General features: G+C 34.8%; 5 protein-coding genes across 6 annotated transcripts; 2 read left to right on the top strand and 3 right to left on the bottom strand.

The window, feature by feature from the left end:
• The first annotated feature begins 554 nt into the window (after positions 1 to 554).
• On the top strand, positions 555 to 7,378 carry LOC107028743 (plant UBX domain-containing protein 8). Of its 2 annotated transcripts, none has more exons than XM_015229925.2 (11): positions 555 to 770; positions 3,592 to 3,653; positions 3,816 to 4,404; positions 4,483 to 4,566; positions 4,638 to 4,750; positions 4,956 to 5,157; positions 5,261 to 5,476; positions 5,553 to 5,684; positions 6,080 to 6,223; positions 6,310 to 6,366; positions 6,880 to 7,378. In XM_015229925.2, exons 1-11 carry the CDS (start codon positions 687 to 689, stop codon positions 6,985 to 6,987), a joined length of 1,791 nt encoding a protein of 596 aa, XP_015085411.1. In that variant the 5' UTR covers positions 555 to 686; the 3' UTR covers positions 6,988 to 7,378. The 2 variants fall into 2 exon arrangements, with proteins under 2 accessions (XP_015085411.1, XP_015085410.1); XM_015229924.2 differs by having other exon boundaries at positions 556 to 770; positions 4,947 to 5,157.
• A 3,693-nt stretch (positions 7,379 to 11,071) lies between these two features.
• Positions 11,072 to 14,526, top strand: LOC107028550 (scarecrow-like protein 28). Its single transcript, XM_015229653.2, has one exon. It carries the CDS (start codon positions 12,110 to 12,112, stop codon positions 14,147 to 14,149), a length of 2,040 nt encoding a protein of 679 aa, XP_015085139.1. The 5' UTR covers positions 11,072 to 12,109; the 3' UTR covers positions 14,150 to 14,526.
• A 105-nt stretch (positions 14,527 to 14,631) lies between these two features.
• Positions 14,632 to 16,815, bottom strand: LOC107028552 (probable (S)-N-methylcoclaurine 3'-hydroxylase isozyme 2). The gene is made up of 2 exons (XM_015229655.2): positions 15,587 to 16,815; positions 14,632 to 15,350 (listed from the first exon to the last, which is right to left on the bottom strand). The coding sequence occupies exons 1-2, from the start codon at positions 16,442 to 16,444 to the stop codon at positions 14,742 to 14,744; spliced, it is 1,467 nt and encodes a 488-aa protein (XP_015085141.1). The 5' UTR covers positions 16,445 to 16,815; the 3' UTR covers positions 14,632 to 14,741.
• Positions 16,816 to 16,961: 146 nt separating this feature from the next.
• LOC107028551 (probable (S)-N-methylcoclaurine 3'-hydroxylase isozyme 2) lies at positions 16,962 to 19,339 on the bottom strand. Its single transcript, XM_015229654.2, has 2 exons — positions 18,350 to 19,339; positions 16,962 to 18,090 (listed from the first exon to the last, which is right to left on the bottom strand). The coding sequence occupies exons 1-2, from the start codon at positions 19,226 to 19,228 to the stop codon at positions 17,482 to 17,484; spliced, it is 1,488 nt and encodes a 495-aa protein (XP_015085140.1). The 5' UTR covers positions 19,229 to 19,339; the 3' UTR covers positions 16,962 to 17,481.
• A 448-nt stretch (positions 19,340 to 19,787) lies between these two features.
• On the bottom strand, positions 19,788 to 23,783 carry LOC107028629 (acetylornithine aminotransferase, mitochondrial). Its single transcript, XM_015229771.2, has 3 exons — positions 22,955 to 23,783; positions 21,316 to 21,750; positions 19,788 to 20,747 (listed from the first exon to the last, which is right to left on the bottom strand). The coding sequence occupies exons 1-3, from the start codon at positions 23,351 to 23,353 to the stop codon at positions 20,208 to 20,210; spliced, it is 1,374 nt and encodes a 457-aa protein (XP_015085257.1). The 5' UTR covers positions 23,354 to 23,783; the 3' UTR covers positions 19,788 to 20,207.
• Positions 23,784 to 27,321: the final 3,538 nt, after the last annotated feature.

Here is a 27,321-nt window from a genome sequence, read left to right as displayed (position 1 = left end):
TTATAAAGACTATAAAAGTAAATTAAAAGCATTACTTATTTATGAAATTTGTTCAATTCTATTCACAAAATTTCAAAAACTAATTAGAATAATACACTTTCGATCACAAAAATCAACTTTAGAAAGTAAAAAAACATATTCAAAATAAGTTTCAAGATTATTTTTTTCAAGTTTCTAATTATGGGGTAAACGTATTCTATTCGAATTATATTTTCTAATATTTCTTTAATTTCAATAATAGTGATTAGTGGTATATACTTATTTAAAAATGAAAATAGGGATCCCTTCACTTGGGAGCAAAGATTATTTTATTTCCTTTTTTCGAGCTTTTTGGTCCTACAATTTATGCCAAATCACACTATAAGTCCCCAATCGACTTATTCTCCAAGATATCCAAATTTACAATCAAGGGCCTTATAAAACTTTTTACAAGCAAAGTCGTGGAAGTTGAAGAACATTATAGAAGGAACAAGCAATTTCACTTTATTTACTTACAAGTCCCTCAAATTTCACCCTAATTTTTATTTCAATCCCTCTATAATTATATTCTTCTCTGCTCATTCAGTTTCCCCCAAATACTATCTATCTATTTTACTCTTTCACGTTTCCTTCAAAAATCAGTTGTTTACAAAGATCGGAGAATCTCTGTTTCTTCTGCAGAATTTTGGGGATTTTTTCGTGGAAAAATGGCGAGACCTAATCAAGAAGAAATCGAGACATTCATGAGCATTACTGGTGTTTCTGAAGCCACCGCTATTCAGAAACTTGAGGTGAATTTTTGAATTTTTTTTTTTTGCAGTTCTGATTTACTGCGATTGTTAGCGGAAGAGTTTTTGGATTGTTTTTAGCTTATGATTATTGCTTAGTGTAGTATTTAATTGCTTGAAATTTGATATTTTTTGTGCTGTAATCAATTATCTGAGGTTTATTGTGTTTGCTTGGTAAGTTAAGTTTCTCTGGAAATTAATAGATTATTGTGATTGTATTGAGTTCCTGATTTTCATCCAGTTTAGTATTTTAATGCTTAGAATTTATTCTCGTTTACTTAATTTGAATGTGCTACTTCAACCTATAAACGAAATTCAATTAGCTACTTCATCTGCACTTTTGCTACCTATGATTCAAACTTATAGAACTTTGATCAACATTTTGAAACTATTTTGGTATGATACTAGGAGAATTGTAACTAGAAGTATTTTTGTGTAGTTTTTGGATATCTAGATTTTTAAGAAAATAAATTTAGATGAGAAAACATTTTTTAAAGTTCTGGTAACTGAAGTTGCTAATTGGAGGCTTTCGGATTGTTTACAGTTCCTGATATTAGCTTAATCTAGTATTTTATTGCATAGAGGCTAATGTTTGATTTGTCTAACTAGAACCACTTTCCAGAGTCTCAAAACATTTGACACATTTTGTTTCTCCAAGCTGCCAACTAAGTGAATTCGATCTAAATATCTAATGTATTCTTTCACGATTTTGAAATGTGGAGAGTTATGTTTTTAGTAGGGATAGATCAACTGCAATTAAGCTCCAAAAGTTTGTAAAATTGACTCTCTACAAGCTAAAAATTCCAATCAAATTGGTTTAGAGGGAGTTATTTTTACTAGTTTTGTAGTTTGTACCATGATGTATATATGGATGAATTGGATATGAACTTGACGAAGTCACGCATATCGTAGTGCTGCTTATTGTGGCAAGTGTAATGAGGAGAAGTTGGTTCTTGACTGTTTGATACAGTTTATTCTTCAGGATCTGGAGATAGGTCTCTATTTGGTTGTGGTGTTCAATTTTACTGGTTTGTTTTTTCTAAATTGGAGCTATTTTATCTGTTGTAGTGTAATAGTGTTTTGTGCAGCCAGATATCTTTTTTTGCAAGATAAATACGATAGTAATGTGGGAGAAAACATTCATACACAAGACTGTATACCAAAAACTAGAGAACTTACATAATTATATTGCTCTCTACAAATGTCACCCAGCTTTCTATACAGCAGCAACCTCAAGGATGCACCAGAGGAACTATGAATAAAAGTCTATTCCTTCTGTTATATGTGTAAAAGGGCGTGGGTGAAGACATGGATCACCTTCTACATTGTAGGCTAGCTTTTTGCTTATGGTGTGAATAGTTTGGTTTATCTGGCTGATGCCAGGTATTCTGAAAGAAGGTCGTGTAGTTGGGACTATGGAGGATGGAGGAGAAAATGCTGGGCATGGAGGGTTTCTCTATTTGCACTTCAGGAAAGAGAAACAAGAAAGCGTATGGAGCAGAGATTGATTTTGACAGTCAAGGAATAACCTCTTGTTCCTTATTTCTTTTTTGTGCATCTATGAGGTTCCTCTTTGTAGAGAGAGTGGATGATGTGCATAGAAAACCATATCTTTTGTCAGTATCTTTTTGGGGTATTCAACAAGTGTGCAGTTTTTTTGCCCAAACACTTCAATAGAATTATTTACCTTATTGAAAAAAGGAGGTTATCGCGGAATGTATAAAATCATCTATGATGATCTAATACCTCGAGAGTTCCTTCTATTACTCTCTTTCCACAAGACCCACAAGTGCTAGCGGCGAACATCCTGCAGTCAGACGTCAAATGAGCTTTAACTATATACTAGTTAATATATGTGTCCTCGTGCAGTACTTTTTGAATTTGAGGGGTCTGTGCCTTAGGCATTCTGATAATCATCTGAAAGAAAGAATCCTCGGGAATCCCAAAGCCTTGAATTTGAAAAGAAAATCCCACTATTTTAAGTAGACAATGATAGGTGATATTCCATAAAATCATGTTCTCCTCTATAACCCCCCCTCCAAAAAAATAAAATAAGGCGTGCCTGGCTATGGGTGAGTGCTCCACTGGATGTTCCTTTTCAGTCCCGTCTTACCGGTATAAGAGGGCGACGAATAGAGAGGTGATCTGGTAAAAAATACATGTGATGTATCAAGTTGTATTCAAGAAAATGATAGAATTTCAGGAGAATCTAAGCAATGCCGTCATGTCCTTTTGTCTTGTCTATATATTTTTGAGAAAAAAAGTTGCGTGTATAACTGAACTTAATGCTCATAGGATCTTGGTTCGCCTCCCCTGCCATACTCGATAGATCTAGAATCTACTGCAAGGAAATGATGGTGATCAAATTTTCATATTTCCCCCACAATTAATCTTAAACTAATTAATTACTATATTATCCTTCCGATACATGACCAATCTTTTGCTCAATCACTCCCCGCCACCTGGAATAAAGAAAGCCAAGAGTCTTGTAGTAGAAGCTTAAATGTACGCATGAAAGAAAATCCGTGAGATGGTTGTTTTTGGTCGAGTGCTTTTCTTTCATTAGGTGTGTTTTATCTTCTTGAATTTTAATATTCTATTGTCATCACATAGAAGTTACCAGACAATCTATTGATTGATATAAGGCTGGAGATGCACTTTAGTGTCTCTTTTGCATCTTTAGGACATATTTTACAAATGTTCTGCCATTGTCATTCTCGGTGCTTGACTTAAAAACCATTACACTTGATATGGGAGCTCCATATATCTGTTCTTTTGTTCTTTGAATGAAATAGCTTTCTTATCTTGCATGATGTGTTGATAGGAGCATGGCAGGAGTCTGAATGAAGCTGTGAATGCACATTTCAACCAGGGGGACATCAATAGGTTAGTAATACATGTCCTTGGTATCATTAGTACATTGTCCATTGGCTCCCCCATTGTGCTTGTTTGATAGCTGATTATTTCTTCTTCTTCCTTTTTTATATTTTGTCGGAAGCTATAATGATCTTACTTACTGTCAGTTGCTGATTGTTTCTAATTATGCAGAGTACATCCAGCACCTGTTTCTGCTGCTCCACACGAGGATGATATGGAAATAGATGATCCGATTACAGAGGAATTTCACAGACCTCCCTTTTCAGTTTTTTCCTCTTCTAGAACTCCAAATGCTTTCTCCCTTCTTGATCCTAGTTTCACTCGAAGTATGTTTGACACCGATCTTACTAGCCGTGCTCCGTTTGTTTCACATCCAAGACAAGTAAGAGAGATCCCTATTGAGGTGAAGGATGGGGATGGACAATCTGGTCATTCTAGAAATGCTCCTGTTATTGAGGATGTTACAGACGCTGATCAGACTCAAGGCCCAGAAACTCGTGGGACTGTCATAATTGATGAGGACGATGACGATGATGAAGTAATTCCAGGTCCCCTGGCAACACGTGCTGTCAGGCGTGATAGAACAAATGATGATATCTTTGGTGGGGACTCTACAGCAGTATTCTCAGGACCAAGTGCTCCTGGTGGTGATGTCTTACCAGACTATGCCAATGATATTGAGGAGGAAATGGTTCGTGCTGCGATTGAAGCTTCTAGACGTGATGCTGAAATGTCGACCCAACGATTTGATGTCAACAGTGTACGTAGTGATATTGCTAGTTGTGATGTCCTTAGAGCTTCTTCCGCTTTCATCATTGATATTTTTTTCATGCAACAGGACCTAAGTGATTCAAGGCCTCAACCAAGGGAGTCTCATCTAGAGGATGCTGAACTTGCACGTGCAGTCTCTTTGTCTTTGAAGGTTTCGTTTTTACTATTGCTGTACTTTTTTTCTAAGCTGGTATTTCTCATGCTGACACGGAGGAAATTTAGGCTGCTGAGCAGGAGAAAGCGATGCATGAAGAAAGTAAAGCTATACCAGAATCAGAAGGTTATAAGCCAGCTGAAGAGAATGAGCATGGAAAATCAACAATTTCAAATGGAAGGTACTAGTTATTTTCTGGAATATTTTTTTGTGAAGATAAAATTTCTCTATGTATCTCTTTGCGCATTGCTTACCCGTCTCACACTTGCAAGCGGGGCATCCCTGCTTCAACCTACACCTACCCTTATGTATGTACTTTGTCAGAGTAAAGAGAGCACTTTTCTGTGTTTTTTGGATTATCTAACTAGTTTCCCCAGGCAATTTAGATCAGAGGTGGGGAGTTCATCCATCCAAGATGAGGCTGAAGATTTAGAAGAGGAACCACTGGTTTGGCGCAGAAGAAAACCTATGTCTTCAGGTTCTGAAACAGCTCAGGATGTCGAAGAACGTGTTGTTAGCCCATTATCAAGTCCTCGACAGAATCTTAATCACTCCCCAAGAAACGGTGCTGACTTCCAGTCTGATGAGGTATTTTTTTCGCTGTTTTAGTGGTAGATCTCATCATACATAGTCATTTTGGCTTTGGACTGTGCATATGTTTACCCTGTACTTCCATATGATTTCCTTGAAGTGGGGGGGCATGTCATCCCTGGAGCATGATGAAGCTGTCATGCTTGAAGCTGCAATATTTGGTGGAATACCTGAGGGTACTGGATACCGATTGCCATCTGCACCTCATCAGCCTATTCAGAATGGTGCTGATGGACCTATGGGCCCCTATCAATGGCGCATGCCTCGTGCCCCATCTCCGTCTCTTGTGGCACAGCGTTTACTTCGGGAACAGCAGGTTAGCATTTTAAGCCCTCAGCTGCAATTAAATTAGCTATTACTCACCTGATTCTGCTTCTAATATTTGTACGTAGGATGATGAATATCATGCTGCATTGCAAGCTGATAGAGAAAAGGAATTGAAGGCCAAGCAAGAAGCTGAAGCTGCACTTGAAGAGAAGAGACTGGAGGAGGAGGAATTACGAAGGAAAGCAGAGGAGGAAAAGGTATAAAGCACCATATCTCTGGCCTAAAAAGGGAAACAATGGGAACACTGAAACCCGTGCACTTTTGTCCCTCACATATTTTATCAGTAATGTGGATTTTTTGTCATCCAATCTCCTTTTATTATTTGTTTTTACATCATCATTGTTCTTCAACACGATTTTCATTTTAGTTGGGTGATATGCTCCCAGCCTCTTTTCTGTTTGTACATGTCATAGGGTGTTTGTACATGCACGCACAAAAATGGTTTATCCTTTAGGTGGTAAAAAATTCATTTCTCCTTCTCTGTGATTGTTGTTAAATTCGAAGGTATTGGGAAACCCATATGTCATCTCTGTAGTGAGTAATGTCTAGATAATCCAATGGCTTTAGAATCCCTAACTCAGTTATTGATCAGGAAATGGAGAGACAACTAGCAGCAAAAGAAGCTTCCCTTCCTCAGGAGCCCACAGCAGATAATGAGAATGCTGTGAATCTCGTTGTGCGTATGCCTGATGGCAGCCGCAGAGGCCGGCGCTTTCTCAAATCTGATAGATTACAGGTATATTGGTGTTGAGGTGACATGATTACTGCAGATTCTATGGTATATTTTATGAATGATTAACTGGATCAATGTGTGCTTCGCAGTCCCTTTTCGATTACATTGATATCGGCAGAGTGATCAAGCCCGGCACATATAGATTGGTAACTCTCTTTTAACTTTAGAGTGGTATTTCCCTATTTGTTGGGGTTTGGGAACTTTGGATAATATATGTTTTTAAACAAATGCTCCTCAGTGTGTTGCTCAAGAGTTGTTTCAACATTCAAAATTGTTAGGAACTTCCACTTTGACAGTAATTGTGTTTTGCGAAATAATTGTGTTGTAATGAGTTCATACACGTGTTAGACTGGTTATGTACTTCATTTTTCTTGGTTTAGATAGTGTGGGTGGGTGGATGTAGCCTAGTGGTCAAAGATGAAGCGGGTTGAGAACCACGAGTTGGTTCAAATCCCAATAAAGGTAAAGACAACAGGTAATTATTCTCCTCTGTCCAAGTCTTGGTGGACAGATTACCTGGTAATTGTGCTGGTAGGTGGTAACAAGGTATCCCCCGAAATTAGTCGTGTTGCTTGCAGTTCGTCTGTGTTGGACACCACAGCTATGAATAAGAGAAACTGATGTTGAATAATTGCTAATTCAATGTCTACCACATGCAGGTAAGACCTTACCCAAGGCGTGCTTTCAGTGACGGAGAGAGTACTGTGTCTCTGGACGAACTGGGGTTGACCAGCAAACAAGAAGCCTTGTTTCTGGAGTCGATATAAGTCATTCACGTTGTAAAGTAGTTTCAGATATTTCCTCAAAAACATAGATTTATACATACATACGTGAAAATGGTGTTCATGGGTTGGTTTATTTTGGTTGGTAAACATCGCTGCATATTTATCTGGTCGCTAGGGAGAATGCCATTGATGATCATGGTGGGTGAGGAGTATTCCAACGATTTATGGTGCTTAATATGTGGAATTAAGTCATTTGCTTTTTGAATTGTCCACAAAAATAGTATATAGCTTGTCAAGTTGTAATGCGACATAAGCTGGAACGTAATGCGCATTATGGACCGGCTTTAGAGAAATACGAGCATACTTCTACTGGGTTCATCTTATTTGTTATGTTTTAATTCATCACGTCCCTCAAAGTGATTATTTTACTAAATTATTCCTATTACTTTCATATCTCAATAGCGTAGAGTTTTTTGGGAACTTCTCTTTCATCATTTCATTTTGTGGGTTTTTTCTCCCTCCATTTCAAATAAATTAAACTAGTAAAGGGGCCTGTGCTTTGCGCAATTAAACTTTTCTTGTATTTGATGTTCAAGTCAATTTTATAATAATTGATGAATACATTTTTAAGATTAATCAACTTTATCAAGGGTATAACTGGTAAAATATGGTAATTTATGCATAGATTTTATAAAATGACAAGTATTGTGATTCAATTATTTATAGAAAGAATGACATAAAATGAGATGGAGTGAGTATAGTTTTGATAATGTTTTGAAATTGAAGTTGCCCAAAGAAAACGATCCTTCGAAACGATGAAAGAAAAGTAAGGATAATGGAAAAAGTTTAAAAAAGTACTTTGATGTGAGAATAGTCATAATTGTATATCATATAATTAAAATTAAGTGTTGCTTTTAATTCTATCATTTGATTTTCTATTTTCTTTTATCTCCTATTAATTTAAAATAATTATGATAACAATAAAAGATGAATTATATAAATTATTAGGTTTGATCTCTTGGAGAAGAAAAGATTTCTTTGGAGAATGTTGTAAATAAACGTATCTGTAAATTTGTGAATCTGCAGTAATTGGATTTACATATAGTCTATACAAATAAATACTTGTAACAATAACTTTACAAAAACATAAATAACAAAGTTTAGAACATGTATCAAAAAAACAACAATGAATATCATAAACATAAATCAATAACTTAAGAAACATTCCAGGATTTGTTAAAATAGAATGACAGAAAGAAAAAATCGAGCCTACTGAATACAGAGTGTCTCCTAGTCAAGTACACAAGTATTTAATTGTGCAGAAGAAGAAAAAGTTCAGAATCAAATATTTAACTTTGCAGAAGAAGAAGTTCAGAATTTTCGTTATTTTGAAATGAGAGAAAACCCCTCTATTTATAGACAACAAAGTGTATTGCGAACAAATGTATAGTGTCTTGCCAGAAAAGTTGCAACTCTTTGAAAAACTCGCAACTTTACGTCACAATCTTTCATAAAAGTCTCAACTCTTTATAAAAGTCACAACTTTTGATAAAACTCACAATTTTTTCATAAAAGTAACGACTTTTCATAAACGTCACAACTTCTTTTAGAATGTTCTTCCAATTTTATCCTACATTAGGTAGCATCGAAATTATTTATTAATTAACATTTAGTTATTTTAATTATAATTTTGATTAAAATTAATAACGATAAAAATAAAAGATATATAAAATTTATGTTTTAATCTTCTTTTCTTAAAGGATGTGAAACACCTCAATAATTTAATTAATTTCAAATGGAAAGGATATACTTTTTAGTAATCTTAATTTTATACCATGCTTAGTTATATTATTCTTTCCACATATATTAATTATTTCGGATAAATTAATCGTAGTAAGCACAATAATGAACCTAACAAGATATTTGACCAAATCAATGTGATGGCAATTGGATTTCACATGTAATACTGAAATAATAGTACACCACAACTTATCTACTTACAACGGCAGCAAAGAGTTGTAGACAACTTTTCTTTTATAGTAGTAGTTTTGTGATGTTTTAATCAGTTTGTGTATATTTTGATTAGTTTTAGTATAGGTGTTGAATAATTTTATCCATTAAAGCTAGGACATACGAAAAGATTATCTAATATTTTTTGTCTTTGAAGATCATATTGTGAATTTATTTTATTGACCTTAAATATGAATTACAATAAATTTTTGTGAATTGTATTTTTTAACTATTAAGAAATTTAAATTATTCTAAAGACGTAATTTTTTATTGTTTACGTCTACACTAATATTATCTTAAGCGCAAGTTTAATCTCTATCTTAAGCGCAAGTTCAGTTTTCTTCTTTAACCAATCACTTCAATCCTTTACTGAGATTTCAACTCAACAATTTGCTTACTTCAATATTATCTATCTAAAATTTTATATTATTAAACAATTATTATTGTAGTCTTAAACTAAACATTGTGTGCATTTATTAATACAACAGTCCTTTTTGGCAAGTCAAATTTATCTCAAATAATTAAGATTTTAGAAGGAAAAAAAAGAGGTCATTTGTTTCCATTTTTGCTATGTAGTTGAACGTTCACATACTCTTATGACCGTGCTACTAAATATTTTCTTAATATAAAAATTCTTCCATTTATTTTTACTTGTTTAATTTTGACTTACGTACTTCTTAAAGTATAATAAATAAATTAATATTTTATAATTCAAAAAATATAACAAAAAATAACTATAGTTAATAATAAGTATAAATTAGAATTAAGTAATAAATAAATATATATTTCAAATATAATGAATAAGTAAAAATAAACCGAGAGAGTAACAACATATCCAATGTAATCCGACAAGTGAAACTGTCTAATGGGGGTCATGTGTTTGAGATAGAAATGTTGTTATCGATAGATCATCACCTCAAGTAAAATATTTCAAAACAACTTTGAAACGGCAATGTAATAATATATAATTCACGTAAAAAGAAAACAAAAAAAAATAAAATAACAACAACAAATATATAACAAGATAATCAAAACAAAAGAAATAGCAAATAATACTAATAAAAACTAAACGATATCAACTATCTACTAACTTTCTATTCTAATCCTCAACCTTCATATTTTCGCTCGACGGACTAAAATATTAATCTTAAAATGTGTGCAGAAAATCTTTAAAATACACATAATATGAAACTATAAAACAAAAGGGATCACTCCAACATTGGTACGAATCTTTTTGCAACTGGCCCCCCTTCTTTGTCCTCATTGATATGTCCATCATTAAAGCAATCTAATTAATTAATTAAACTAAAATAAATTACAGTCCACTATCACTGGCCTCTATACAGTAATTTCCCTGATTAGTCAGTTAATAATTTGTAATTTCCCAGAAAACTTCACTAATTAAAATGGTTAAACAAAAAAGCAACGGTCAAGTAAAAAACGGGTATCATGAGACATGCACGTGCATGGGACGTGACTTCACCTGCACCCTCTAAAAGAACAAACAAACAAAATAAAAAAGTTTAATACATGATCATGTCTTTTAACTTAATTACGAAATATTTTTTTTTTAACTTTACGCGTGAATGAGTAGATACTTAAATTTATATAGAATTGAATAAGTAAATTCTACTTGACGTCGTACGTGACCATTTGCGTCAGTGGCGGATTCAGGATTTCCATTAAGGAAATTAAAAAAAAAAGTAATGCTTTTGAACCCCTAAACTACTAAGCCGACCTCTAATCTTATATTCAGGAGGTTCAAACAAATCAATATATTAATATAAAAATTCTTAAAAATGCCTTAAATATATAACATAATTTTTTACCGAGGGCATACTCTAGGTCCCCTTGATTTGTGTCTTACGCTCTTATTGTATCATACCAGGTAGGATGTGTATGATTACTTGATCATCTATATACAAATTTAAGTTTTTATTTGTACACGCCTAAAGCTAAAACATATAGATAAAGTTTTTTTTTAGTTTGTTAATTTTATGATAGTTAAAATAAGACAGATAAATTAAAACGGGCGAAAGAAAAATAATTTTTGACACTGTTCCCTACAATACCAACTCTCTCTCTCAACGGTTATATTCCTCTGACATACACCTCAACGGTCATATTCTTGTTCCTTTTCCACCGTCTGATTAAGATCGGACGGTGATAGATGGAGGTTCCTCTCTCCCCTTTCTCCAACATCATCTTTACCAAGCCATGATTTGTTTCCCTCTGGAAGTAAAAAACAAGAAGAGGGTTGTTTCAATCTTGATATATAAAATAACACAGTTGTATATGGGGTTTAACTTTTTTGGGTAGTGGGGCTTTGGGAAGTTACTTCTTTTTCTTCAGTTTTTCTCTGTGGTGATTATAATGATGATGATGATGACAGTTGATTTGTCTGTTTACATGCATGTATGAGGGCTTAAGGGGTCATTATCTTGGGGGGTTGGTGTAGATTTTGGTTAAAGTTTTAGCTAGGATTTTCTTGTGGGGGTTGTTTGAAATCTTGTTTGGTGAAATGAGTTGCATAAAGATTCAATTTTTAGGGTGTTGATTTCAGCTAAGCTGGCATGGGATTGTTGAAAGTGTATTTTGCTGAAGTGGGTAGCTCAAAGTTTCAGTTTTTCTGCTGCATTTCTGGGAAAAAATGTGTTCAGAGTTTCTACATTCATGGTGTGAGTTCTTCTTCTTTCAATTCTTTGGGAAATCATATTTCTAGATAATGAATTTTATTGTACTGTGAAAGTTTTGGAATCCGATGATTTTTTTTTGGTAGGTATTAAAATTGTTGATAATAGGAGATTCTTTCCAATTCTTTGATTCTTTCTATTTTGGTGTTTGTGTATTGTTGTTGATTCCATTCTTTGTTGCATATAGAAATATTATATATAGGACACACAGATATCACATTTTGTTTTTTGGCATCGGATTCCAGTTTTTGTTTTTCTTGGAACTTCACACACACTCACATATAGACATTGTTCTGTTTCTCTTGGATCATCTATAGAAATTTAGCATTATCATATTGTATATTTCATAGTGAAAATATATACATATATAGAAAGATAAGAGAGACAGAGACATAGAGAAGAAAAGGGGTTGGGTGAGTTGGAGTTGAAAAGAAAAGAAAAAAATTGGAAGGGTGTGAAGAATGTTGGCTGGTTGTTCTTCTTCATTGTTGTCACCTAGGCATAGATTAAGGAGTGAAGCATCTGCACAGTTTCAAGCTTGTAATTTCCCTTCAATGAGCACACAAAGATTGGACTTGCCATGTAGTTTTGCTAGGAAAGATACCTCAAGGTCCCAGTCCATTAGTAGGCCAGTGGGACTTTCTGTTGAGAAGCCAATTGAAGCGAAGAACAGTACTTGCTCTCTCAAGCAGAACATTCGTCTACCGCCATCATCGACAAGTGCTCAGACATCATATGTAGAAGGTAGGAGAGAAAGCAAAGATGAATTTTGGGAAAAAGGTAGGAGCTTGAAGAGGTATGCTGAGCAGGGATGTATTGATGATGAGAGCTGCATGAGCAGAGCTAAGAGGAAAAAAAGTAATAGGAAGTCAGGTGATTCTTCAGAAGATGGCTATGATCTGAGTTTGAGCCAATTGGGTGGTGGCGATTTCTGGTTACAATCAGGTTTCAATGCGGCGCGATCAGTTCCCCTAATTGCAGGCCTTCATCCACCTCAAGCAGCACCATTCTCCTTTTCTTGTTCCGGAGAGGAAGAGAGTGCATGTTATGTGCCAAATGAGGTGATATCACCACCTCTGCCTATGTCAAACAATCCTTGGATTGAATCTGTAGTGACTGAGATTACTAATTTTGGTGACAAGAATGTCTCAACAAGTCAAGATCTTGCCAGAGAGGCCTCAGTATCAAGTGCTTCTTTAGACAGTCATGGCTTGGTTCTTAGGCCAAATGAGAATCTCGGGGAGCATGAAGTAGGCAATGGTTCTAGCCTACCTAATCCAAATGACAGGGGTGAAGTTGTAACAGCACATAATGGGCATAATAACCACAGGGAGGAGGATGCAGCTGAGCTGATCAGCTTACTTGTGAGTTGTGTTGAAGCAATTGGCTCAAGGAATGTTACTGGCGTTAATCAACTGATAGCTAGGCTAGGGCAGCTTGCCTCTCCAAGAGGGTCTCCAGTAAGTCGGCTAACTGCTTACTTCACCGAAGCTTTAGCTTTGCGTGTTGCAAGGATTTGGCCTCATATCTTTCACATTATACCCCCTCGGGACCTTGATCGTTTAGATGATGATAACAGTACAGCATTGAGGCTGTTGAATCAGGTTAGTCCAATTCCAAAGTTCATCCATTTCACATCAAATGAGATTCTGCTTAGAGCTTTTGAAGGCAAGGACCGGGTTCACATTATTGATTTTGACATTAAGCAAGGGCTGCAGTGGCCTAGCTTGTTTCAGAGTTTGGCTTCTAGGCCCAACCCTCCTACTCATGTTAGAATTACTGGTATAGGAGAATCAAAGCAGGATCTTGTTGAAACAGGAGATAGACTTGCCGAGTTTGCTGAGGCGTTGAATCTGGCTTTCGAGTTCCATCCAGTTGTTGACAGGTTGGAAGATGTACGGCTATGGATGCTTCATGTAAAAGAGGGAGAAAGTGTTGCAGTGAATTGTGTGTTGCAGATGCATAGGCTTCTATATGATAGTTCTGGGGGGATCCTGAGGGACTTTTTGGGGCTGATTAGAAGCACAAATCCCACCATTATTCTGATGGCAGAGCAAGAAGCTGAGCACAATGAGCCTAGCTTGGAAGCAAGACTTGTCAACTCACTTAGATACTATGCTGCTGTATTTGATTCTATTGCTTTCAGTCTTCCATTAGACAGTCCTGCCAGGATTAAGATAGAGGAGTTGTTTGCTCGGGATATTAGAAATATCATTGCTTGTGAAGGACGAGATAGGACTGAAAGGCATGAATGCTTTGGGAAATGGCGGAAGTTGATGGAACAAGGGGGTTTCAGATGCACTGGGATTACAGAAAGGGAACTGCTTCAGAGTCAAATGCTGTTGAAGATGTACTCATGTGAAGACTACAGGGTCAAAAAGCAGGGGAATGACGATGCTGCACTTACTCTGAGTTGGTTAGACCAGCCTCTATGCACAGTCTCCGCGTGGACACCCATTGATGCTGCTGGAAGTTCATCCTCTTATTATCAGCCAAGTTGATTGATTTTCTTTCGTCGAAACTCTTCATTCATTGATAGACACACAAGCCGTTGTTCTTTTCGTACACAGGAAAAAAGGTTAACAAATTCTTTGTAGAGGTAGTGTCATTCTTTCATTCTTTATTGCAGATAGATTTGCCAATCTGGTAAGAAAAGAAAATCTTTTAGATAAAAATGCATAGGTGTCGGGGTTCATTTTGTTTTGGTACCTTTGATTTCATATTTGTATTCATTCTTTATTCTTCTTGTAAGCTAGGTATTCTTTCTTACTTCAGTATATTCAGTCAGTTTCATCAATGTATTATTTCTTTGGTTGTAATGATTTGTCATTGTTTCTCATTCAATTGTAGCAAGAAGTTGTCCAGATATTGTTTTCAATGAAGTGATTCTTTTAGTAATTTTCTCATGTCAGTCACAATTTTTTTGCCTTCCATTTATATTTGTATGTTTGGATACCCTCTGTATCTTTAAGGGCAAGGAGAGTAAAACCCAAATGAAATATATTATATATATTTTGCACATGGTCTTGTCTATAAACAACTACACAAACACAGAAGGAAAACATATACTAGTATCTACCACACAGTGCAAGGTTATTTTCTGGCCTTAGGAATCAGAAGCAGCGGTTCTTTCTTTTGTAGTGTTACTCCAAACTGTTCAGTCATGTCTAGCTCAACAGGACATTTTCCATGAGGAAGTTCCCAATCAAAGAAATGAACAAGTGAAGCAAGGACTAACGGAATTATTATTGCAGCCATTGGCAGGGCTGGGCATATTCTTCGTCCTGCACCAAAGGGTAAGTACTCAAAGTCATTCCCTTTGAAATCCATATCAGAATTCAGAAACCTCTGTGGTCTAAACATGTCTGGTTCTTCCCATATCAAAGGATCCCTTGTGATAGCCCAGACGTTAACAAAGATTTGCGCGTCTTTAGGAATTGTGTAACTCATCACTTGGCAGGTTTTGATAGCACGATGTGGAAGCAACAACGGTCCTGGAGGATGCAACCTAAGCGTTTCCTTTACACAGGCTTGGATATAGGACATCTGCAGCAATTGAGATTCTTTTAGGTAATCACTTTCACTGAGTTCTATCTCGAGCTCCTCTTGAACTTTCTTCATTGACTCTACGTTCTTTATCAGTTCTGCCATCGCCCACTCAATTGTTGAGGTAGTGGTGTCTGAACCAGCTAAGAGTAACTCCTTCACAGGGTTAAAAGGAAACTTGTCAAATACTACATCCCAATAGAAAACTCCCAACTTTCTCGAGTTTAAAAAGAGAAGTGCTAAAGGTTCAATGCATCGGTAATATTAGTTGTATAACAACAGATATGCACAAGACTAACATGATTACTTTGATTTTCATTTTTCAAATACTAAATCTTAGTTTAAAAATGAATTTTATAAATCAAATTCTGAAAGAAGGAGAGGAAACAAACCATTAATAACTGGTGGATACTATCATTGATGAAACCATTATCAAGGAGAGTTTCCAAGAAATCTTGTTGGCTAGAAGAACCCTTCTCCCTACTGTTCCTTCTTTCTTCAAGAATCGGTTCCCAGTTGGAACAAAGCTTTGTCACTAAATCTATAGATTTTTTTTGCAGACCTTGAAGATCTAATTTACCTAAAACAGGATATAAATCAGATATATTTGGAGCAGAGAGCACTTCCACTATTCCCCTTACAAGACTTTTTATCTCGCCATCTTCTATTTCTTCCTCCAAATTAACCATATCCTTAGATATCAGAACATTACTCAGCATGTTCATCACAGTTGCAAAGACTAGCTCTCCAATATTCACCACTTGACCTTCTTTTGTCCTCAAGAATTCTACCAATTCCATCACTTTTTTCTCCCTCAGACAAGCTTGAGACTCCAATACTTTTCCAGCGAAAAGCTCGGTTCTGCATAAAGTCCTCAAGTATCTCCATCCACTGTTACATTCAGATCTCCAGCCCAATGATGTCTTGTCAAGATCTAACCCTTTTGATGGAGCAGCATTTGGAACATCTCTCCCTGACAGAATTCTATCATGGGTTTTGAGGATTTCTATAGCAGCAAGAGGTGATGATCCAACAACTAACCATTTAGTTCCAAGCTTTAGGGACATAAGAGGGCCATAAGTTTTTGCTAAATTTGTCAGAGTTATGTGAGGCATTTTTCCCATTTGAAAAATATTACCTATGACTGGCCATGGTGTTGGTCCTGGTGGAAGTTGTGTGGTTTTTGATGATCTGAAAATATTGAAGATGAAAAAAATTAAGGCCAAGAGGAAAAGTGGAAGCAGGAACATAATTTCTAATTGCTGACCCTGCAAATGAACAAGTTCTTTTTTTCTTTCAAATCTTTTATATTTTAGTGTACAAGTTTCTACCAGATTTACTGAAGTAACTTCATAAGCTAGATCCTGTAGTAAATAGTACTTATCTACTTCTATTTGTGGAGAAAGTCATTTTGTAATTGTATTATTGTGAACTGAAATTGATTGATTCTAGATTGATGTAGGGGAAAATATTTATGGTGTCAATTTTTCTATCTGTTTGTCATGAAACAGAAATCTTACTAACGACTATAGTAGGTCGTTTGGAGCATTTCATTTTTTTATATAGGTGACCTTTCAATCTTTAATTCTTTATTTTTTTTCAAAAAGTTAACAGGTTCAAACATCTCTTGTACAATAAGTAGACAATCATTATCTAGGTTTTTGTGATGCTCATGACATCCTTCTAGCTATTACCTGTTCTGCCTAAAATGTTATGCCACTACTTTAGCACATCCATCTCAGCATCCGTATCTTTGCGATACTCATCTTGTGAATACTATTCCATTGTCATCAATGGTAAGGAGAGTACACCCAAGTGAAACATTTTTACTTGGAAATCATGCAACTTGACACATGATCTTATCTTAATAGGACTATGACTTGTCTCTTATCACCAAAAGAACTTCTGTTTATGATTACACGATATTACAGGAGAACAAGAAATACTTGTATCTAATGCACAGGGATAACAAAAAGGGAACTGTTGAAGATGTATTCATGTGAGGACTACAGGATCACAAAGCAGAGGACGACAGTGCTGCACACAGTCCCCGTTTAAGCACCCCTTGATGCTGATGGAAGTTCATCCTCTTATTATCAGCCAAGTTTATTGATTGTTCTTATGTCAAAGCTCTTCTTTTAGTCATAGACACACAACTGTTGTTCATTTTGTACAGAGGGAAAAGGTAAACAAATTCTTTGTAGGTTGTCATTCTATCGTTCTTTATTGCAGATAGACTTTCCAACGGATAACACAAATAAGAGATACTGATTGTATATCTCAATGGTCATTTTCTGGGCTTGGGAATCAGAAGCAGCGGTTCTTTCTTTTGCAGTGTTACTCCAAACTTTTCAGTCATGTCTAGCTCGGTGGGATGTTCTCCGTGAGGAAGCTCCCAATCAAAGAAATGAACAAGCGAAGCAAGGAGTAAGGGAATTATTATTGCAGCCATTGGCAGGCCTGGGCATATTCTCCTTCCTGCACCAAAGGGTAAGAACTCAAAGTCATTCCCTTTGAAGTCCATATCGGAACTCAGAAACCTCTGTGGTCTAAACATCTCTGGATCTTCCCATATCAAAGGATCTCTCGTGATAGCCCAGATATTAACCAAGATTTGAGCGTCTTTAGGAATTGTGTGATTCATCACTTGGCAGGTTTCAATAGCACGATGTGGAAGCAGAAATGGTGCTGGAGGATGCAACCTAAGTGTTTCCTTCACACAGGCTTGGACATAGGACATCTGCAGCAATTGAGATTCTTTTGGGTAATCACTTTCACTGAGTTCTATCTCGAGCTCCTCTTGAACTTTCTTCATTGACTCTACATTTTTTATCAGTTCTGCCATCGCCCACTCAATTGTTGAGGTACTGGTGTCTGAACCAGCAGAGACTAACTCCTTCACATGGTTAGAGGAATACTTGTCATACACTACATCTGAATAGAGAACTCCAACTTTCTTAAATATATGAACTTTAAAAAGAGAAGTACTAAGGAGGCTAAATGCATCGGTATCAGTTGTATAACAGTATATATGCACAAAGACTAACATGATTACTTTGATTTTCATTTTTCAGATACTGCTATAAAGACTAACTTGGTTTATACCAGAAATTGAATCTCAGAAAGCAAATTCGAGAGAAGGAGAGGGAACAAACCACAAATAACTGGTGGATACAATCATTGGTAAGACCATTATCAAGGAGAGCTTCCAAGAAATCATGTTGGCTAGAAGAACCACTCTCTTTATTTTTCCTTCTTTCTTCAAGAATCAGTTCCCAGTTAGAACGAATCTCTGTCATTACATATCTAGCTCTTTTTCGCAGACCTTGAAGATCTAATTTACCTAAAACTGGATAAAAATCAGATACATTTGGAGCTGAGATTGCTTCCACTAATCCCCTTATTAGATTTCTAATCCCACCATCTTCTATTTCTTTCTCCAAATTAACCATATCTTTAGATATCAGAACATTACTCAACATGTTCAAAACAGTTGCAAAGACTAGCTCTCCAATATTCACCACTTGACCTTCTTTTGACCTCAAGAATTCTACCAATTCCATCACTTTTTTCTCCCTCAAATAAGCTTGAGACTCCAATACTTTGCCTGAGAAAAGATCAGTTCTGCATAAAGTCCTCAAGTATCTCCATTCATTGTGACACTCAAAAGTCCAGCCCATTGATATCTTGTCAAGATCTGATCTTTTTGCTGGAACAGCATTTGGAACATGTCTCCCTGACAGAATTCTATCATGGGTTTTGAGGATTTCTATAGCAGTAGAAGATGATGATCCAACAACTAGACATTGACTTCCAAGCCTCAGGGACATAAGAGGGCCATATATTTTTGCAAAATTTGTCAGAGTTATATGAGGCATTTTTCCCATATGAAAAATGTTTCCTATGACTGGCCATGGTGTTGGTCCTGGTGGAAGTTGTGTGATTTTGGATGATCTGAGAACTTTGAAGAAGAAAAAAGTTAAGGGTAAAAGGAAAAATGGAAGCAGGAAAAGAATTTCAAATGGCAGAGCCATGGCCTACTAATTAACAAGTTTATTTTTTCTTAGACATATTTTTGGGTAGAATTTTCTACTAGATTTGTTTGAGTACCTTCATTAGCTAGATAATGAAGTTACAAAGAGTTATCTATTAGTTGTGAGGCAGGCATTCTTTGACTAATTTGTATTCTTGTAAATTGAAAGTGACTGATTCCAGATAAGTGTGATAGAAGATATTTAGTAATCATTTCTCTATATTTCCTTTTAATATAGGTGAATTACATAGGCAACTATATTTTTTATTTTTGAGATATTCATTACATGCTTAAAGTTATTACATATTGTGCCTATAATGCTACTCCACTATTTTAGCACATTTATATTAAACATCCTCATCCCTACAACACTCATCTTGTACCATTGTCATGAGAGGGCAAGCAGAGTAGATCTAAGTGAAATGTTCACTTGAAAATTTATGCACCAACACATAATCTCATCTTAATAGTTAAATATAACTTGCTTTGTCTTCTCCTCTCTTTTGAAGTTCAATATGGAAAATCGTATTCTTACCCTATCTAAAGCGAGGCAACACTAATCACTTGAAGTACAAGACTTCTGTTCATGAGTCATACAAGATTACATAGATAAGTTCTACATTTCAGAAAGATGGATATAATGTTATTACAGAGGACAGCATCCATTATTTCGATTCAGCTGGTGCAAATTGACGATACATCTAAAACTTAAAAACTGATTGTTCACTTCTACAGGAAAAATCTAAATAAGATCAACTGTGTATTTCTGATAGCCAGTTTGCTCCTAAATGAATCTTCAGCCAACAGAATGACACAATCAGGTACGACAAGAGCTTCATAGAAGACGATACCTTAAATTGTACGTACAAATAAATTGTGTTACTTCTCATGAAAGTGATCTCCATGAGCAAATGCATATGATCCTGTGAAGCTCCCCATAGAAGTGAACATGCAACAAACCCTTTCTTGAGTACTTGAGCCTAGTTATTGGCGGTCTTATCTAGTACAGGTAAACAATTGAATAAGATCTCAGCTGCATGGTCCAATTCTTGCTCGGTGATGGTCAATGGTGGTACAAGCCTCACAACATTTCCTTTCCCTGCTGTCAATACAAGAAGGCCAGATTGTTGGCATGCTTCAACCAGCGGAGATGCAGGTACATCAAGGTCGATCCCAATAATAAGCCCCACACCTCGTACGTCTCTCACATGTGAGTTCCCTCCTAATTTGTTAACAAGCAATTCCTTGAAATCTTGACCTTTCTTTGCGACACTGGCAAGGAAACCTGGTCCGGAGATCTTGTCCAGCACAGCAACTGCAGCGTTGCAAACAAGGGGACCGCCAGCAAAGGTGCTACCGTGATCCCCATAATTGATGGCACCAGCAACTCTTTCAGTTACCAACACTGCCCCAATAGGTAGACCTCCTGCAAGAGGCTTTGCAAGAGTCATTATATCTGGGTATATGCCATAAGCTTCGTGCGCCCAAAGATGACCAGTTCTTCCTAGGCCACATTGAACCTAATAAAAGAAAATACAAGTAAAATATTCAGTATGGTATCGTGCGTTGACTCATTCCATCCAATTTATTCCAGAATGATCAGTATCACAGTTGGAAGAGAGAGTGTTAACAAACCAAGAAGCCGTCATATTTATAACTTCTAGACTTTATTTTACAAGTAGATAATGTTCATATTTCATTGAGTATACATAAAACAACAAGAGCAGTAAGCTTTTTCCTTGTGAAGTAATTGGGAACCACTATTCATCATTGAAATAATGTTAACCAGTACAATCCCTTCATAACTTATTTCTCAACCAAATGACCCAAGTGCAAAATGCTGAATTTTTCTATCCATTTCACTATGCAAACTAACATTTTCATATGTTTTCTTTTGATGAATCCTAGAGAAATTACCTTACGAAATTAATACAATGTATTACTTTACAAAAACATGCACTATTGGTCAAGTTAACTGCTTGTATGTTTATGTAATTTTCATCAATATAAGGGTTTGTTACACATGTCAGATGAGACATAAGCTTAATGTACTAAAGTGGTAGCAATGTAATCTGTAAAGTTTCTTACCTCATCAAAGACAAGGAGAGAACCTGCACTATCACAGGCAGTCCTCAGTGCTTGTAAAAATTCTTGTGTTGCACTATATATGCCACCTTCACCCTGGATTGGTTCGACAAATACAGCAGCTATTTTACCACTCTGTATTAGTTCTTTTGCTGCTTGAACATTACCATACTCCAGGAAAGTAACTCCTGGCATTACAGGCTCAAAAGGTGACCTGTAATATTCTTTGCTTGTCAAAGCAACTGCACCCATGGTCCTTCCATGGAAGCAATTGGAGAAGGCAATAAACTCCACAGGAGGCTGCTTCTCATCGGGATGAGAAAATCTCTGAAACTTCCTTGCAAATTTAATTGCAGCTTCATTTGCTTCTGTTCCAGAGTTTGACAAGAAAACACGGTCTGCAAAAGAATTAGCAACAAGGCGTTTTGCAAGCTCCAGCTGTACGAAATAATAGAAAACTATGTTATTATTATATTCAAAGATCCTTTTGCAGATGGAGGAGAAAAGATGCCCCTTAAGCCATAATATTTAATCAAATACAAAGTTGCAGTTAAGAAGGTAACTAAGTTGATATATCAAGTAATAGACATAGAAGAACAAACATGTTCAGGAACGCTCGACTAAATAAGACCAGAGCCGAAGCCAAAATTTTGAGTTTACAGATTCTGCATTCTAAAAAATGTAGCTTACAGCCTTACACTGGGTTTTTGATAAATTAAATTTACACACACACATATATATATATATAGTGAATACCATAACACACATAGTATAAGGTTTTGAGCTACTCGGTTCTGCTGAACCCGTAAATTCTTCTATAGCTCCGCCCCTAAATAAGACCGCTCTCGCCAACATCTCCCAAAAAAATGCAGAAACAAAGAAACTTACACAACCATCAGTTGCACAAAATGAATCCACAATATGATACTGCTATTTCCTTTTCGTTTCAACCCAGAACCATTAAACTTCTATTCAAAGACTACACATTCTAACAAGAACTAGAAAACTTGAACATTAAATAGAATTGAGTAATATCCCCTGTCCTCATTCTGACTACATAAGAAACCAAAACAACAAGTACCAAAGAGTGTAGCCTAGTGGCTAATGAAGTGAGTTAAGCATCACAAGGTCCTAGGTTAAATCCCGACAAAAAACACAAAGCGATTTCTTTCCATCTGTTCTAGCCTTGGGGGACAGAGTTATCCAATACCACTATGTTGCACAGGCTCTCCTAAAATGTTGCTGCACCCGTGTCGGATCCTTCAAAAATGCACTACTTTTGGAGGATCCAACACGACCCATTGGCATCTTTTGAAGAGTCAGAGCAACATAGGCCGCACACATACCTGTTGCTGGTGGGAGGTGACAAGTATCCCGTAGAATTAGTCTCATGCTTTCCTACATGATCATTCATATCCATCCACTCTATTTTATCACGTTTTCCTCCAAAAATACCAGTAAAAAGCTGAAAAAGACTCTTTTTTTAATCCCTATTCACTATAAAACTCCCAAAAAAGAGAGAATAAAACTTGTATTATCACTAAAGAAACTATTTTTCAAAATCCCCTTTTTAAATCCCTGTGCACAATGATTCCCAAATGAAATTTATAATAAACAGATACTCTACAAAATAAGAGCTGACCTGAGGGAGAGTATAGTAAAGATTGCTGACATGAGTTAAGACATTAGCTTGTTCAGTAACTGCCCTAATCCAATCAGAATCACCATGTCCAAGTGCATTCACAGCTATACCAGAGGTCAAATCCAAATACTCTCGCCCTTCAATATCATACAGTTTACACCCTTTGCCACTCGACAAAACCAATGGAACCCTAGCATATGTACCCACAAAAACCTTGTTAGATTCATCCATCACCTCTTTGCTCAAATCCGGTGCCTGCACTTCCACATTAAGGCTAGCGGCGATTCTAACGCCGCCGCCGCAGCCGTACCTAACATTGTTGAATGAACGGCGGAGATGAGTAGAACCCGAAACCGATGAAAAGGGGTTGGTGAGGAAAAAGGTTGATGAAGAGCTCATTGCTGAGGAAGAACAACTTTTTAGGCCAATAATAGAGAGGATATCACAAAAAAAAAACTTTTATGCTAAATTTGAATTACTTAGAACTTTAGGGTATTTGTATGAAAAAATAAATAAAAATCGATCATTTTTATCGTATTTTAACTTTAATATATTTCATGCGTATAACTTTAGATTCATGAAGGTAAATTTTATAAAGTGATTGTTTGTAATGGAATTGTCGAAAAGGAAGATGGATGTGTAGTAGATATTCTATGCGAGAGATAAAATTAAGAACGAAGATATTCGAGATAATGATTTTTTTTAGTAGAATAAAAAATAAAGGCTGAAATAATTTAAGTTTGTGAAAAAATAGATGTCCAGATGCGAGAAGACATAAAAAGTTGGTTATGATAGGTATGAGAAGCGATCGAGATCAGAGGTAAGTTGTAGAAGTATTGAAAAGGATGATTAAACAGAATTTGAATATCATGCAACTTAAAGCGAACATGACTTTAGAGATGAGTATATTATAGATAGTTAATCGATAGTAGTATTTGTACGTTTTTTCTCCTACTTATCTTATTATTTGTTGGTGAATCGAACCTCCATCAGAAACAACTTCTAACATAGCATCTAACTAGGCCCATTAATAGACCAGATAAGGGCCAAAACATTGTTTAATTGGGCTGACTTCACTAACTATTGCTGGGCTAACATTTTACATCTTAATAAAATGGTCAATATAGCTAGCTAACACAAAAATTGCATAAAATAGCCCTTTTGTGTGGATTAAATTTTGTCTCAAAAAAGAATCATCCTATTTGCTTTTAGATGCAAATTTATCCTATTGAGAATATAGTGAACCTTTTTTTTTTTTTCAAAAGTAGTCTAAAAAGATAAGTAAACGCAAATAATCCGGCACGAAAATGGTACGTAAATAATATCGAGCATATGTGTATATTCGTCATCTTTAATCTTGATTCTTAACTGTTGTGTTTTAAAATTAACCTTTTATTTTACATAAATAAGAAAAATCTGTAATACTCGGTGCATTAGATTTTTGCTAGGATCGATATATTAAACGATATAGTTTAATCTTTCTTACTTCTTTAATAATGTTGTTGGATAACAAATTAAGATGGTGTCACAATTACTAAGTTTAGTGTTATTTTTTCTCTTTTGTCCAATTTTTCAAAATATAAGAAATTAAAGGAAGGACTTTAGTGTGAAAAGGCCAAAATGATTTGAATGAAGATTTTTTGTCTATCACAAGATATTTTTGTAGTTGGTTGGACCAAAATTGAAAATATAGACATGTAATCTCAAATCAATAATAATTGTGTTACACTTTTTTGGCTATTTCATTGGTCTTCCCTAATTATGTTTATTTGTTTTTCACAATTTGTTTTAGGTAGCTTTCTTTCCCTTTCTCCTTGCCAACCAACATATATAATTAGAGGTTTTTAATAGGCTAATTAAATTAATAGATGAAGACTTTTTCGGAAGGATAGAGTTATTTGAGCTGAAATAAGTTGGATCACAATAAGTTAAATAATGAATCATGACATGATATGTTTAGATTTAAATAGATTGAGCAAATCACATTTTATTGACTAATTTTGTCACTCATATATAACATCATCAAAGATTGTGAGAAAATGAACGAGATTCTTCTTATTTTTAATTAGAAATTCTGAGTTCAAACCTTAAGTAGTAAAAAATATATAATAAAAACGCATTTATTTTAACAAATTCAACAAAACATAACAAACGAGGGCACAACTCTCATTGTAGGTATATTCCTTTTCCCCCCCTCATGATGCATGGTATATAAGTAACTTCTTTGCGAACCTATCAGAATCTCGATTAAATTCGGATTATGCACTATAAAACTTATTTGGGATGGTGCTCCAACAAGATTTATCGTACGCGAAGCTTAAATTCGAAATCTTTGATTAAGAGTTGAGTAATCTCATCACTGCACCGTAATTATATCGGTGGTATATAGGTAACTTATTTTACTTTTGATAGTAAATTGTTATACACATGCTAGAGAATAATTCTATAAACTATGGTTGTAACAAAACCACGTTTTCCACATCCTAAATAATTCAATCAACTGTGTCAACAACCACAGTTTATTTTAATTTTTCTCTCTTTAGAAAAAAAAGAAAAAGATATTCTCCTTTTTACAGAAAGAAATCAAACAGTAAATTGTTGTTACTATCATAGTAAATTATTTATAAGACAATTTTATTCAATTTCTGTCGTATTCGCTGGGCATTGGAATAACTTTTTAAATATTATTGCGTGGAAAGTATTCGAATCACAAATTATTAAGAATAAAGAATATAGAATTAATTATTAGCCACTGTATGTTACGTACTATGTTTCCCCATCACTCCCAGTTGTGTATGACAAGGATGCCAATGGAATATAACATTTTCCACGTGCCTCGGTGTTCGAAATAATCATATTGAAATTTGATTAAATTTAAATTTATATTAAAATAATTTGATATAATATTTAAATTTGATCAAAAATTTGTTTAAATAAGTTTCATATTACGGTAAAACACTTATTATCTTAGAATTTTGATCTAATTCATCACCTAAAGTTAATTCAAAGAAAAGAGAAATTGATGTTCAAAACGTATAAAGAGCTTATAATCTTATTTGTTCTACCTTCGTACATTTGGATTCAGGTATTCTTTATCAGAGTTCTCACTGTCCGTTATAGTACATATACATATATGTTGCAAGTATCCAGCTTACGAGGGGCCCTCATCAGCAAAAATATTAAAGATATGTCGATATATAAATAGGCATACCTTACATCCCTAGTGATGCGTTTTAAAGTCTTGCTGGTCTAAGCCTAAAATGATCAATATTATTACTAGCAAAATATTTTATAACATATAACATCAAAGTCGGGTTCATGCTTTGTTTGAATTTTCAATTCACGCTTTAATCAACTTGAATCTGAGCATGGATGAAAATATTAGAGTTGGTTAGAATATCATACTATCCCAAATATAAGCGTACATGAATTTATTTTTTATTGCGTATTTTCTTAACAAAACGAATAGCTACGTATCGTATTAGTCCACGTACTTATATATTATCATATGGATCACAACGATTATAAGGAGTCGAAAACTCTAGAAAATGTATAATTTATGTTCCTTTTCACATAATTAATTATCATATTGATTAACATACCTAATTATGATTTTGTGGGTCCTAAATGTTACTTCAATTTGTGGTCATGCTCATGCATGTGATTAATTTTTTTGGGCATGATGTTAGTTGAGATACAAAAAGATATTAATTTGGTGATGTGACAAATACATTTTTTCCTTTTTTTCTCATATCTTCCTAACTGTATTACTTATTATTTATGGTCCTTAAATAAATAAAAATTATGCAACTTGCTAGATTTGATTTTATCTTGCCTACTAATTTCTTTGTCATCCACATTTTATTTCATAAATTTTCATCCACTTGTAATGATAAACAAATTTTGAAATAAAAATGAATGTGATAATTTGAAATAATAGCATTTGAAGATTTGGTCTATTATTTCAACTTCAAATTTAATTTTTTCAAAAACTTATTAATTAGAAGTATTTAATTTCAATTTTGAAACTCAATGGTGTGTTTGGTGTACAAAAAAAATATATTTTCATGGATTTTATTTTATAGAAAATATTTTCCTAAATAATAAAAATGATTTCTTTTTTTTTAATGTGTTTTGATAAGTAAACATAGTATATTTAATATTTTCCTAAATAATAAAAATGATTTCCTTTTTTTATGTGTTTTGATAAGTAAAATAATATATTTAATTAGAGATATAGATTTTAGTCCACAATTGTTTGTTAAGATAAAGTCAAGCATTTTCGTCAAAGAAAATTTAATACAGTGTGTACTTTGATTAATATAATTCTAATATATCAAAAATATAAAAATTCTACATTACTTTTT

Source organism: Solanum pennellii, chromosome 8, assembly GCF_001406875.1.
Source record: "Solanum pennellii chromosome 8, SPENNV200".
NCBI classification, from domain to species: domain Eukaryota; kingdom Viridiplantae; phylum Streptophyta; class Magnoliopsida; order Solanales; family Solanaceae; genus Solanum; species Solanum pennellii.
The sequence above is the reverse complement of the archived record's forward strand: the minus strand, read 5'-3'. Positions and strand labels throughout refer to the sequence as shown.